This window comes from Girardinichthys multiradiatus, chromosome 18 (assembly GCF_021462225.1).
Source record: "Girardinichthys multiradiatus isolate DD_20200921_A chromosome 18, DD_fGirMul_XY1, whole genome shotgun sequence".
In the NCBI taxonomy this organism is placed as follows: Eukaryota; Metazoa; Chordata; class Actinopteri; order Cyprinodontiformes; family Goodeidae; genus Girardinichthys; species Girardinichthys multiradiatus.
This window is the reverse complement of record NC_061810.1, coordinates 28,973,311-28,986,480: the sequence shown is the minus strand read 5'-3', so window position 1 is coordinate 28,986,480 and position 13,170 is coordinate 28,973,311. Positions and strand designations below refer to the sequence as shown.

Here is a 13,170-nt window from a genome sequence, read left to right as displayed (position 1 = left end):
TTCCTGGGGCGGTCCTCATGTGAGCCAGTTTCTTTGTAGCAGTTGATGGTTTTTGCGACTGCACTTGGGGACACTTTCAAAGTTTTCCCAATTGTTCATACTGACTGACCTTCATTTCTTAAAGTAATGATGGCCACTTGTTTTTCTTTACTTAGCTGCTTTTTTCTTGCCATAATACAAATTCTAACAGTCTATTCAGTAGGACTATCAGCTGTGTACTGTATCCACCTCCTGCACAACACAACTGATGGTCCCAACCCCATTTATAAGGCTTGAAATCCCACTTATTAAACGTGACAGGGCACACCTGTGAAGTGAAAACCATTTCAGGTGACTACCTCTTGAAGCTCATCAACAGAATGCCAAGAGTGTGCAGAGCAGTAATCAAAGCAAAAGGTGGCTACTTTGAAGAACCTAGAATATAAGACAAATTTTCAGTTGTTTCACACTTTTTTGTTCAGTATATAATTCCACATGTGTTAATTCATAGTTTTGATGCCTTCAGTGTGAAGCTACAATATTCATAGTCATGAAAATGAAGAAAACTCTTTGAATGAGAAGGTGTCCCCAAACGTTTGGTCTGTACTGTATATATATATAACTAAAATAAATGGAATTGTATAAGAAGCATGGTTCTGCCTTTTAAATCCAAAATTACATTTACCAGCCTTTATTACAATTACAATTTACGTTATTTAATAAATTATTTATCTTCCACACTAAATTCTTGAGACGCCGCACATTTCACATTGCCTTCTTACCAGTACAGGTAATGCCTCCAATTATTGTAGGAAGGGTGGACCATCACTGTCTAACCTCTGCTTTTGTTACTGGGCAGCCAGGATCCATTTCTTGAACTACTGGTTTTACGTTAGAGAGGCCAAAAGTTCCCCACCTTGGCTGGTGATGGAGCAAAGTCTGGTCCGGTGTATTTCTTTCACCTGCTTCCTGGGCTCTTCACCCCATTTATCCTTTGATGAACCACTAGTTTGCTCTAAGGTCAGGAAACATCTTATAGTTCTCTTTGTATATCCTCATAATATCCAGTAATGTATTCCTACTATCCACATTGACAGTGCTTTTCAGGTTTGGTATATAGCAGGTATTATCCCATATATATAAGGATGGTCAGTTCCTTGATCATTTTAAATTTCTTTTAAAGACTCATCTTTTTAACTTGGTTTATAATTCCAGTCTGCAGAAGTATCAGACTGGTTTTATTAGTAGTTTTTATTTTCTTAACTTTTCATTGTTTTAACAGCTCTTATTCTGTTAGGTTTAATGTAGATGTTGTATTTCATTGGTAGATTTATGTTTTTATTTCTTTTATTTTATGGACCTGTACAGCACTTTGGCCACTTTGGGTGTGTAAAACATTCTATAAACAAAGATTAATTGATTGATAGACTGATTATCCATTTTCTGAATTTTTTTATATAGATAACAAATAGCTTCATTTCAGAAACTGACTATTAAGTATACTCTTCCCAAAACAATTTATTTAGATACTAACAGACATTTTCTTCAAAACAATCTCTTAAACTGTTCATATTCCCCACTGCAAAACTAGTTAATGAGTTTCTTATCTTACAACGATCACGCAAAGATTTAATTTTCCTTATTTATAATAAACTATGTCGAGCAACTCTAATCTGTGTGGAGAAGGAAGACAGTTCCGTTTATAGTTCCGATTATATTTGGCATTCAGCCCTCAATTCATCATCACTTTGTGGTTGCCACATCTTATTAAAATATAAGCTCCTTTACAGAGCCCATTAGTCTAAATTCAAATTTGAATCCATGCTCTAAAGATGTGGCAGAGATGAAGCCATTCTAATCATTTGTTTTGAACATGCTTTGCTTTAGCTAAATTCTAGAAAAAAGGTTTTTTACATCTTAAATATGTCCATTGGCCTGAAACTTTTCAAACAAAAATATTCTGAACATGATACTATCTGACATATGTGACAAGGAAGATTGGTGACGATCATGAAAGGATTGTTTAAAATCATCCCCAGGACCAGAAAAGACAGCAACATGCACAGTTTACTGTGAATGCAGAGTGTCAAAGAAAGATAAGATGACCAGCCCTGGTGTAAGATTACTGTCAAAAAAAAAATGTCAGCAAGTTTCTATACAACTTTGCAAAAGCTGCTGTATACTGTGTGATTTTTTTAAATGTAATTTTATGCACTGTACCCTTTTACAAGAACAACATTAAATAAATGTACTTTTAAAGCATGATAGTTTTAAGCTTTTGTTGAAATAGCAGAGTTCCACGACTGTCCTTAAGAGACATAAGTGGAACCAACCTTTGCCAGCTCTGGATGGATGCCATTCTCTGTAGTTTCTTCATTTTCCTGCAAACAACTGTCACTCAGTGACAGGTCAAACACATCTGCAGAGAGAAGAAAAACACAGTGAGGACTCCCTCTAGTCTGTCCATAAGCGATGACTTCCATCATCCATTGGATGAGAATGTTTACCCAAGCAGTTCATATTACATAAATATAACCACAGGCCATATAACAGTTTCTAAAACAGGTTCTGCAGTAACTAAACACTGAGTGACCTGATCCATCAGACATATATCCAATTAGGTATAAAATATGACTCCATTTGCACCGTTAATGGGTAATAAGGCTGGCAGGCCTCTGCAGAAATAAACCTCTTATGTTGCCTGGAGCTATTCTCCCAAAAAGAGATGCTGGCTCATAAATGATAGGTCACCACACACCCACAGCCTGATTTAGAGGTATGCTAACAGACCACAGAGCCATGCAGCCTGAAGCCATTACATCATTCCTTCACTTTTCACTGGTTTAAAGGGTCTCACAGTGTGTTAGTGTTATATTCAGTTAGAGGCTGTGGACCTATAATGTAGCTGGCACATGAGGTTTTGAAACAGCTACTAAATAAAGGTGGAGTCACCGTCAGGTCTCATTTCCTGAAACTGAAAAATCTCCAAACCCTGCAGGAATTTCCCATTAAAGCCACAGCCTGATAGATAATTTTTAACTCAGCTAAGTCAGGGAGGGAAAGTATCGCCTCTCCAAGGAGATTTATGCAATTGATGGAATCAAAGAACCAAAATTTTAACCATAAGTGAATTTTGTGTGTTACAGAATACAACCACATCTCACCCTGCTGTTTTTCTGTGAGTTCCAGACTCTTGCGATCGGGAGCCGGCCCATCGGGGGGACTTATCTGCAAAATGCGAGTCAACGTGCTGATCCATTCCTCCATGTCTTGTTCACTCTCCGCGGCCAGCACGAAGTACGTTACCTCGTTCATCTTCAGTTCAAATGCATGCTTCCTCAGGCGGTTATTCTTTCAGGGACAAAGATAAATAAAAAACTCAATCAGAACCCTGTTCTTTTATCAAAAGGTTCACACAGTTTTTGCAAATTGGCTTACTAATATTGGCAATGTATGTTTTGCCATGTGTAATTAATCATAAAGCTGCACTTTTCAATAGAGCAACTAACCAGGCTTTGTTCTGCACAGATCTCTGCTTCTGAAAGCTAAGATTTTACCATGTTAGTACAAAGTGAACACATGGTGCCTTTAGTGTGTGGTAGTAGTAGGTAGGTTGGGGACAAGAGAAGCTGTAAGCTGGCCTTTTGCAGCATGATGGCTGCCTGTAAAATACAATGCACAGAAATTCTGTGACAAATTGTGTGTCACAACCAAAAATTTAGGGAGACCCACCTGTACTACACCTGTGCATGAGTCAAGGAAGATGCAACCTTTGGGCTCTTTAGAGATCTTTTCATCCTTGTAGAAGTTCATGATGTAGGAGTTATCTGTCAGCTGAGTGAGCTGAAAATACCTCCGCTTGAATGACTGCACACAACAAATATGTTCAGAATAATAAATGAGAAATTTATATTACTATAGATAAAACAAACAAGAATCGAAAACAAACAAAACAGCTTTCTTTCAGTCTGAGTAATTCTGAGTTATAGTTCAAAGCTGCTGTTTCTTATTTGCCATGTATTGGCGGACCTAAAAAATATATAAATGTAAAAACAAAAAGTAAAAAAAAAACATTTTGTGGAACATCAAATCCTGTCATGTTTTTGAAGTGTGTGTGTTGCTTTTGATGCTCCGACATTTCGTATAATTTATGTGAATTGGGATGAAGGGTGCACAAATTTAGTGTTCTTCTGCCTTTGCTGTCAGGATGTGTTATATTTTTTTCTGCCACCATCTAATTTTATATATTTATTTCCACACTTAACAACCTGGGGAGGAAAGTTAAATGCACTGTTCACAGTCTGAGTGCCCCAAGTAGTCAAGTAATTATTGGCTGAATAAATAAGTAAGTATGTTAGATTATTTCAAACTGTGTACCTCTAACCCATGTAGCTTCCAGAGGCAAGTGAACCTTGATCAGTGCAGACAGAGAATCTGCATAGCATAGCATTTGATTAAGTGATGCTATCCACTATTGTGTCCGTGATGCAACACTTGAGTAACACTTGTGTTGATTTTGTAAACGTGGCACTGTTTATATCTCTGAGTTGTGACACTGAGAAAGAACAATTTTTTTGACATGCTCAGAAAATCTGCAGAGATCAATTTGTGTAATTTGCAGCATTGGAAAAAAGACTTTACTGGATCATTAGTTACTTATTGCACATCTCTTTTTCTTTTGAACTTTCATTAAAATGCTAGCAATAAATGCAATAGTGTGCCTTTTAAATAATGATAACAGTAAGCAGAGATACTAGTAACTAAGCTTTAAAAATTATTCCTGTTCTTTGGTAAAACTTGGTATTGCGTGTTTACAGATTCCTATGCAGAGTCGAACACCTAACAAAACCATTTTTGGGTAAAGACAGAAAAAGCGTGACGATAACAGTGTGCAAAAGTGGGACACGGCAACAATGCATTTTTTTCTCACTCTGACAGTGATGCTGTTGTTGACTGTGCTGTTAAAGTTTCCTTTATATAGCCAGCCTGACCGAAACACACCAATCCCGCCTCCACCTCCTCCGCCACCTCCACCCCCTCCTCCTTTGGATGAGGACAGAGATGTGGTGTCCTGTAGAACAAACACAATCAGTTATCAATAAATCACCTTTCCATTCATCCATTCTTTTTCAACAAAAGCAGAGATATTTCTCGACTCAGCACATAGTTTATCACCTAAACTAGCTTCTTCTAACAAAACATGATGAAAGCCTTAACTAAAAAAGTAATTCAAACCAAGCAAGATGTAGGCAGTATGTAAAACTATGAAGAAAATGGTCATTACTAACTTCATCTTTGTCCACATCTTCATAGTCAATCTCAAATGAATGGGATGGCAACTTCTCTGCTTTGTACAGTTTTCTTGAAAGAAAATAGGAAGAAACAAAAAGTTGAATCAGTGCATCTTTGATCTGATAGAAGGAAATGATCATTTGTTGTACTGAATTACTGCAATCAACGGGAGGAGTGCCAACAACTATGTGGCTGACTCTGCTCTATCGCTCTCTGCCAGGACTCAACAATAGGTAGCCCTCACTTGATCCCGCTCCACTGATTTTACAGGAGAATATGTCTTTGTGTGTGGGTTGTGAGGTGCAGACAGCGATGCTGGAGTCCTTGGAAGACAGCCCCGGCGCTGCCCTCTGCAAAAGGTCTTACAGCAATAAAAGCTATCCGGGAAAACGTCTTGATGGACCATGTTTAGAAGAATTGTGGTGACTGTGGGCTTGTCACCAGGAGGCCACTGGGTGGAAAACATGGAAACCTCTATGCTCAAATCACAGCAGTGACAACTAGTAGTAATTGCCTATTGTACTATTTCACTTTAGCAAACAGCCCGTTTACATGTAAAGTAAATAAACACACAAAATGTGTGTTTCCAACATTTTAAATGACAGCACTTTAGGGACTACAGCTCTATAAGTGTTGTGCTCTAACTTGTCTTTATGCCTCTGTTTTATTTTAGGGTTCATCCCCAATGTCATTTCAGAGGTCATGTGAACTGGCTAAAAGAATATAGTGGCAACCCAGGGGACAGAAGAGGGACATTCCTGTGGCTGGAAGGGTGCTCCGGGTCAGCTTCCCTGGGACTCGCAAAACTAAAGTTAACTGACTGACAGGCTGATTTAAATCAGAGACTCAGCTGGTTAATTTCTAGTTAACATGGTGATTGACATCAGAATGAATGGGATTGTTCTTAGCAACAAGAGATAATAAGAGATAGTCCCTTCCAAATTTAGTGGCAGTCCTAAAGCTGCATTAAGCATCTTAAAATAAATTAATCTTTTACAGCAGTAGCATATTCTTAAAACTTATTGGCCTAAAGATTCTTATAAAATAAATATAATAATTTTTTTTAGGTATAGGTACTTTATTTGTGTGTTGATGAGAGTGTCTAGGAACCTTTAATTGGTAAACCATGACTTCTGTTTTCTTGGAGTATAAATATGACGTGACACAAAGGCCCATTTCTCTTGGTCACTCTTCAAAATGGAAAACTTAAGAAAAAATTTAATTCAAGTAAGGCAGACAATCGTTACCAGAAAATAATAACTTGTCTAATCTACCCATATCTACAGTTTAAATTTAAATAACTGAAACTGTAACAAACAAGGCTGGATAAAGACCCAAGTATATCTTTCCATAACCTTACACAAAATCTCCAAAGTTCACTGTTGTGGAACTGCAGCAAAAAGTGGCATTTTGGTGTCATCTAGCCTCCATAACAAACTTTAGATGCTATATACATCCTAACTGGTTGTTTGGGAACATTGCCAGGAAAAAGGCTTTCTGTCCATTCATCTTAAATGTAAACAAGTGGAGTTTGTTAAACACTACAGGGACTTTAACTGGAACCGTGTTCTTTGGTCAAGTGAGGCTATGTTTGAGGAATTTGATAGCAAACACACAAGGTGGATTCAGCGTGAATCAAAGGATACATATGTGGAAAAGCACCTCATGCTCACTGTTAAGAATGATAGAGGATCTGTGATGCTGTGGGTCTGTTTCTCTTCCAAAGGCCCTGGGAACCTTGTTTGAGTACATGGCATCAAAACTGAGAAATACAAGGACATTTTCAAAAGAAATCGGGTGGTATCTGCCAGAAATCTGAAAATGGGTCATTACAGGGTCTTTGAGGAGGATAATAATCCAAAACATATGGTGAAATCAACACAGGAAGGGTTGACCAGACATATATTCCACCTTCCCCCATGTTCATGTCAGTCCACAGACATAAATCCAACAGAAAACCTGCAGGTGAGCTGAATAGAGCAGTTCATATGAGGAGATCTAGAACACTGGCGAAAGGTCCTTTTGTCCTTTTGGTAAACAGGGGCTGTACAAAGTGTAAAGTCCTTTCTTTTACCAAGATGCTAAATTGTGAAATGTATCTAGAGGTTAGCATCACATTAGGCTTGAAATGAAATAAGCTTATCTATAGTGCATCTGATTTGAGCAGAATAAACCATATAGGTCCCAGAAATAAGTCAGCTGAAGAGTGGAATGTAATAAGAAGCCTATGTTTGGGTTTTTTAAATGGTCAGAAAGAGGACTTTCATCATGTGCAATTAACAGAAAACACTACAAACAAACACTGAAAACAACAGGGCACAACATGATGAAGAAAGATTATAGCTATTTCAAAACTTTCTCCACAACCACCAGCCTCAATATAATGCTTTAACAGAAAACGGAGCTTAATCAAATTATACAGCTCCATCTTTGGATACTTGGTAATTCAATCTTTATAATTGACAAAAAAGGAGTTTTCCTAATATGCCAAGAAAGATCAGATAAGCACTAGAAAACATGTTATTACCTGGGCAGCATGCGATAGTCTCCAGCATAGTCATCAAACTTGAACTGGACCACATTTAGCTCAGAGTTATAATATTTGCAGGCCTGGAGAAGAAGATAACAATTAAATATTCATTTTTTTTTAAACAAAAGTCCACCTCTGTGGAAATTGTGGACATGAAGCAAGTAAAATATTCACAGGCAGTAAAACAGGTTAAGTGAATTGACTGTAAATTGAAAATATCCAATAAAATGTATCTAGACTATTAAATTCAAAAAAGAGAACTAAATTCAAATGCTATCACCAGAGATATCTTTAGAGTGCCAGGGATTGCTTGACTACTTTCAGGGGGTATGCAGTACAGTAGATGTCTCAGAGGCTGCAGGAAAGTTTCACATCCTGCCTGTTTGGTCTACACAGTGTCACATTTCTCTTTAATCCATTTATAGACATTGATACAAACAATTAGTCACAGAGACCTAAAACAGATGTAATATTTACTAGATTCAAGAACAACCATTAGAACGTGTACATATAAATACAAAAACATATTATACTTGGCTCTGATGAGCTTTAACTGTTTGTATTCCCAGACATTACTCTAAGCTGAATCCTGTTTCCTGTACATAACCTCTACGTTGTTACAGAAGCCCTGTAAGGACTTTGCCTTTTACATCAGGAAATTAGGGGCAGGTTAAACTGACAGTCGACCACCAACCGCTCTTTCTTTTCCCCCTCAAACCACAATGGCTTTCAGTTAGTGAGCCAAACACTCTCACAGTAAGAGCATCTTACCTGTCTGACCAGCAGACACTCAGCCTGGAGTTCTGCCCCTTCAGGGACCGTTGACGCGAGAGTTCGTCTCTCTTGAGGCACCGTGGATACCTGCAGAAATAGACAGGTAGATAAATGGCCTGCACTTGTATAGCACTAAAATCAGTTATTCACCCATTCATCCACAGTGGTGGGCTACATTGTAGCCACGCTTGCTCTGGGGCAGACTGACAGAAGTGGGGCTGATAGCTTCTTGACAGTGTATTACAAAATTAAGAAATACTTCAATTATTTTCCTAAATTTGTTCATTATTAAACATTGTTTAACAATATGGTACAATATCCCTAAAAAAGCTGCTGTAGTGTACAAAGAAACCCGAAGGCATAGTTAAAGTTAGACATGTAATTTTGTCCTTTTACATTCAACATAGACTGAGTTAATTGTGTTTGATCCTAAAAACCAGAAACTCTCATTTGGATGAAATTATGTTGACTCCAAGTGCAACAACAACAAACACTGTAGTCATTTTGAAAAATAGGTTTGTTTTAACGGTTTAGCCATGCTGAACATTACAATGATGATATGACTGAAAATAGACGTGTAAGCATACCACATGTTTTGCTTCTTTGCTTCCCTTTTTCTTTTCTGTCAGTATAATGCTCGCAACAGGAGTTTTACTAATCAGGCTTTTCTTGGCTGAGACTAATTTCCAGTTTTCTTTCAGGTCTGACTTACTGATTTTATGACCCAAACTGACTATAACGCATACAAGTACAAATAACATGCTGCAGGTTCTTTGACAGAGGCAGTAGGTCTGAGTCCAACAGAAAATTAAGGAATTACAAGATATTTTTTTGCCATCTACGTAATAAATCTACGGTTACAGCATAAATCAGTTTTTATTTACAATTTGTTAAAAAAATAACATGTCAAAAATTATTTATGTCCTTAATAATCATTTATAACATCTTTACTGACAGCTTTTTGCATGTTTCTACTGGTATTTTGATAATTTATCTATGGTGATGACAAAAGTGTTTGACTTTTGAAGGCCTCCTTGTCATCACCCTAATCTTTAGCTCTGTTCTCTATCAGATTCACGTACGTCTTTGGTTATACCATGAAGAAGCGTATTGGTAAAACAAAAAAAAATAGTTTAAACGTAAATCTGCCAGGGGCATGAAATAATTTTGGGTTTAATTGTAGCTGTTTGCAAGTGTTTCCAATCACTCAAAAGCAAAACCATGGCATGCAAGCTAAATAAGCACCAACCTTTACTCTTATTAGGCTGTTTTAAAACCTCAGTTGCCAAGCTGCAAGCAACGTGTTGGTTAAGCACCAAACTCCAGAATAGCTATCAGAGCAGACTAATTACAGGGGTTGGACAATGAAACTGAAACACCTGGTTTTAGACCACAATAATTTATTAGTATGGTGTAGGGCCTCCTTTTGCGGCCAATACAGCATCAATTCGTCTTGGGAATGACATATACAAGTCCTGCACAGTGGTCAGAGGGATTTTAAGCCATTCTTTTTGCAGGATAGTGGCCAGGTCACTACGTGATACTGGTGGAGGAAAATGTTTCCTGACTCGCTCCTGCAAAACACCCCAAAGTGGCTCAATAATATTTAGATCTGGTGACTGTGCAGGCCATGGGAGATGTTCAACTTCACTTTCATGTTCATCAAACCAATCTTTCACCAGTCTTGCTGTGTGTATTGGTGCATTGTCATCCTGATACACGGCACCGCCTTCAGGATACAATGTTTGAACCATTAGATGCACATGGTCCTCAAGAATGGTTCGGTAGTCCTTGGCAGTGACGCGCCCATCTAGCACAAGTATTGGGCCAAGGGAATGCCATGATATGGCAGCCCAAACCATCACTGATCCACCCCCATGCTTCACTCTGGGCATGCAACAGTCTGGGTGGTACGCTTCTTTGGGGCTTCTCCACACCGTAACTCTCCCGGATGTGGGGAAAACAGTAAAGGTGGACTCATCAGAGAACAATACATGTTTCACATTGTCCACAGCGCAGGATTTGCGCTCCTTGCACCATTGAAACCGACGTTTGGCATTGGCATGAGTGACCAAAGGTTTGGCTATAGCAGCCCGGCCGTGTATATTGACCCTGTGGACAGTTCTGGTAGAAACAGGAGAGTTGAGGTGCACATTTAATTCTGCCGTGATTTGGGCAGCCGTGGTTTTATGTTTGTTGGATACAATCCGGGTTAGCACCCGAACATCCCTTTCAGACAGCTTCCTCTTGCGTCCACAGTTGATCCTGTTGGATGTGGTTCGTCCTTCTTGGTGGTATGCTGACATTACCCTGGATACCGTGGCTCTTGATACATCACAAAGACTTGCTGTCTTGGTCACAGATGCACCAGCAAGACGTGCACCAACAATTTGTCCTCTATGTCACCCATAATGTTGTGTGCATTTCAATATTTTGAGTAAAACTGTGTTCTTATCCTGCTAATTGAACCTTCACACTCTGCTCTTACTGGTGCAATGTGCAATCAATGAAGACTGGCTACCAGGCTGGTCCAATTTAGCCATGAAACCTCCCACACTAAAATGACAGGTGTTTCAGTTTCATTGTCCAACCTCTGTACATTACCAGCTAGTTATCAGCTTGTCAGACTTGTGTTCCTCTTTAAATAGCAAAGGTATCATAGCGTCCAAGACATGGGTTCTGTGTCCCAGAGATGAATATGCTCTGTTGCAAAATGCATGTCTCAAAAAAAAGCAAAAGACCATGTGAAGATTCTCCTACCCCCAAAATGTGTTGAAAGGACACTCAGAGAGGAAGAATCCATTACTACAAAAGCAACACATTACATTTTGCAAATTGGCTCAAAGTTGTTCAGAGCATATACTGTAGACTGATGAAACAAAGATTGGCCCAAATGAAACAGGGAGAAGCTTGTAAGCCCAAGACAACCACAAGATTTAACAACAAAACTGAGATGGGAAATTAGACACAAACCTCTTCAGCATCTCTACACCCTAATCAAAAGATTTTGCTATGGGTTTCCTTTCTGAGCTCAGACTAAAAACCTAATACCTTCAATTATAAATCATACACATATAATTATAAAACGTATATTTCCTTTTGCATAAAACAAAAATAAACATGCAGTCTTTCAAACAGACATCAATAACCAGATTGAATTGCTCGAATATGCTTTTACATGCCTGTGAATGCAAAAAAATGAAATAAAAACAAATCAGCACCAACATACAGACTTTGATTTAAATGCTGTGCAGAGAGCTGGCAACATTTTTTTTCCAATGATTTAGCAAAAGAGCAGAACTAGTAAAAGCCTTCTCCTTGATTAAGACTCTGGCAAGCCACTTTGACTTATAAGCAAGAAACTGACAACACACTGCAGACATAAAAATCAGAGAAGACTGCTTTGCTGCCAGATGAAGCTGGCAAACAGCAAAGTCATAAAAAAGCTTCAGTTCTCAGGTCAAAAGCAAATGAATCCCTTTAACACAAACAGCCAATGAGGTCATTTTATTGTGCAGTGGAAGCACATCTGCAGCACAGCATTAGCATAGTAATGAAGGTGCTAATGAACAAAGAGCTAAGGAGAGTCTAAGAGAACAAGCTATTGAGTGATTGATAGAGTATATTTTTCTACCTGCATGATTAGTGTGCATAAATGAATGGGTTCCGTAATGAGCTGAAAAGTGATGCACACTGCCTTTTAATCGTCAGTCTATCACGGTCAAATTCATATGTGACCCTTTCGTTTATTACTATATATAAACAAAGCTTCCTACCCTTTTTTAGCAATGCCTAATGTTAATTTATAGAAATAAATTATTTCAGGTCGAGCAGATCTGAATTTATCCAGCTCCAGCTCAAAAACTGACTCAATCAAATACTTTTCACAGGTAACGTATGATGCTTGTAGGGAAATGCTGAGTTAAACTCAAAGAATAAAAGCTTTAACATTTACAGAAAATTAGCCGGGGCTGAGATGAAACAATTCTACAAAAATGAGGAAATACCTTATTTTCTAACACAAAATTATCATATTAAAGGTTATATACAGCGGAAAGGTGTCTTGTAGTATGATGTGTTATTAAATATATCTAAAGTCTGAATCCAGATATGAACCAATATTTATTTCTTCACAATAGCACAAAACAGTGAAACCTTTTACCAAAGCACATAAAATCCCAAACTTGCTTACCGAGAAATCATTGTCGGGGAAAAGGAGCAGGTCTCTGAGAGGGTCCTCCTTCAGCTCATCCCAAAGTTCAGAGATGACAGACTCATAGTCAAGAGGATCGATCAGCTTCGGCTTCTCCTGCTGCAATTGAAAAAACAGGAAATGAGCAGCATTAAATTCTGGATGTATGTTTGATCTGAACACTATAAAATAAAGTATAAAAGGATAAAATATAAAGTAGTATAATACAGTGGGTTACAGTACATTACAGCATAATGTCTAGCCATCCAATATGAAGCTCCTATGTCACTTAATTCAATGCACTACAATATTTTATAAACATATGATACATTGCAATGCAAATGATATGTTTTCTTAATATCATTTCTTATTATTAACTTGAAATATTACACAATATGCTGAC

General features: G+C 38.0%; 1 protein-coding gene and 1 long non-coding RNA gene across 11 annotated transcripts in view; one reads left to right on the top strand and one right to left on the bottom strand.

Annotated features, from left to right (window-relative positions):
- dock10 (dedicator of cytokinesis 10) overlaps positions 1-13,170 on the bottom strand; it is a 90,654-nt gene that overhangs the window by 33,718 nt on the left and 43,766 nt on the right. For all 10 annotated transcript variants that reach the window (XM_047391811.1, XM_047391814.1, XM_047391816.1 and 7 more), the window contains exons 2-9: positions 12,768-12,887; positions 8,573-8,662; positions 7,799-7,881; positions 5,268-5,340; positions 4,910-5,050; positions 3,712-3,846; positions 3,144-3,330; positions 2,313-2,398 (exon numbers count right to left, since the gene is read on the bottom strand). In XM_047391811.1, the coding sequence (XP_047247767.1) occupies positions 2,313-2,398; positions 3,144-3,330; positions 3,712-3,846; positions 4,910-5,050; positions 5,268-5,340; positions 7,799-7,881; positions 8,573-8,662; positions 12,768-12,887 (915 nt within the window). The remainder of the gene's footprint in view (positions 1-2,312; positions 2,399-3,143; positions 3,331-3,711; positions 3,847-4,909; positions 5,051-5,267; positions 5,341-7,798; positions 7,882-8,572; positions 8,663-12,767; positions 12,888-13,170) is intronic.
- Positions 931-6,255, top strand: LOC124884130. The gene is made up of 3 exons (XR_007042391.1): positions 931-999; positions 3,126-3,276; positions 5,945-6,255. It is a non-coding gene; the product is annotated as an uncharacterized LOC124884130 (long non-coding RNA).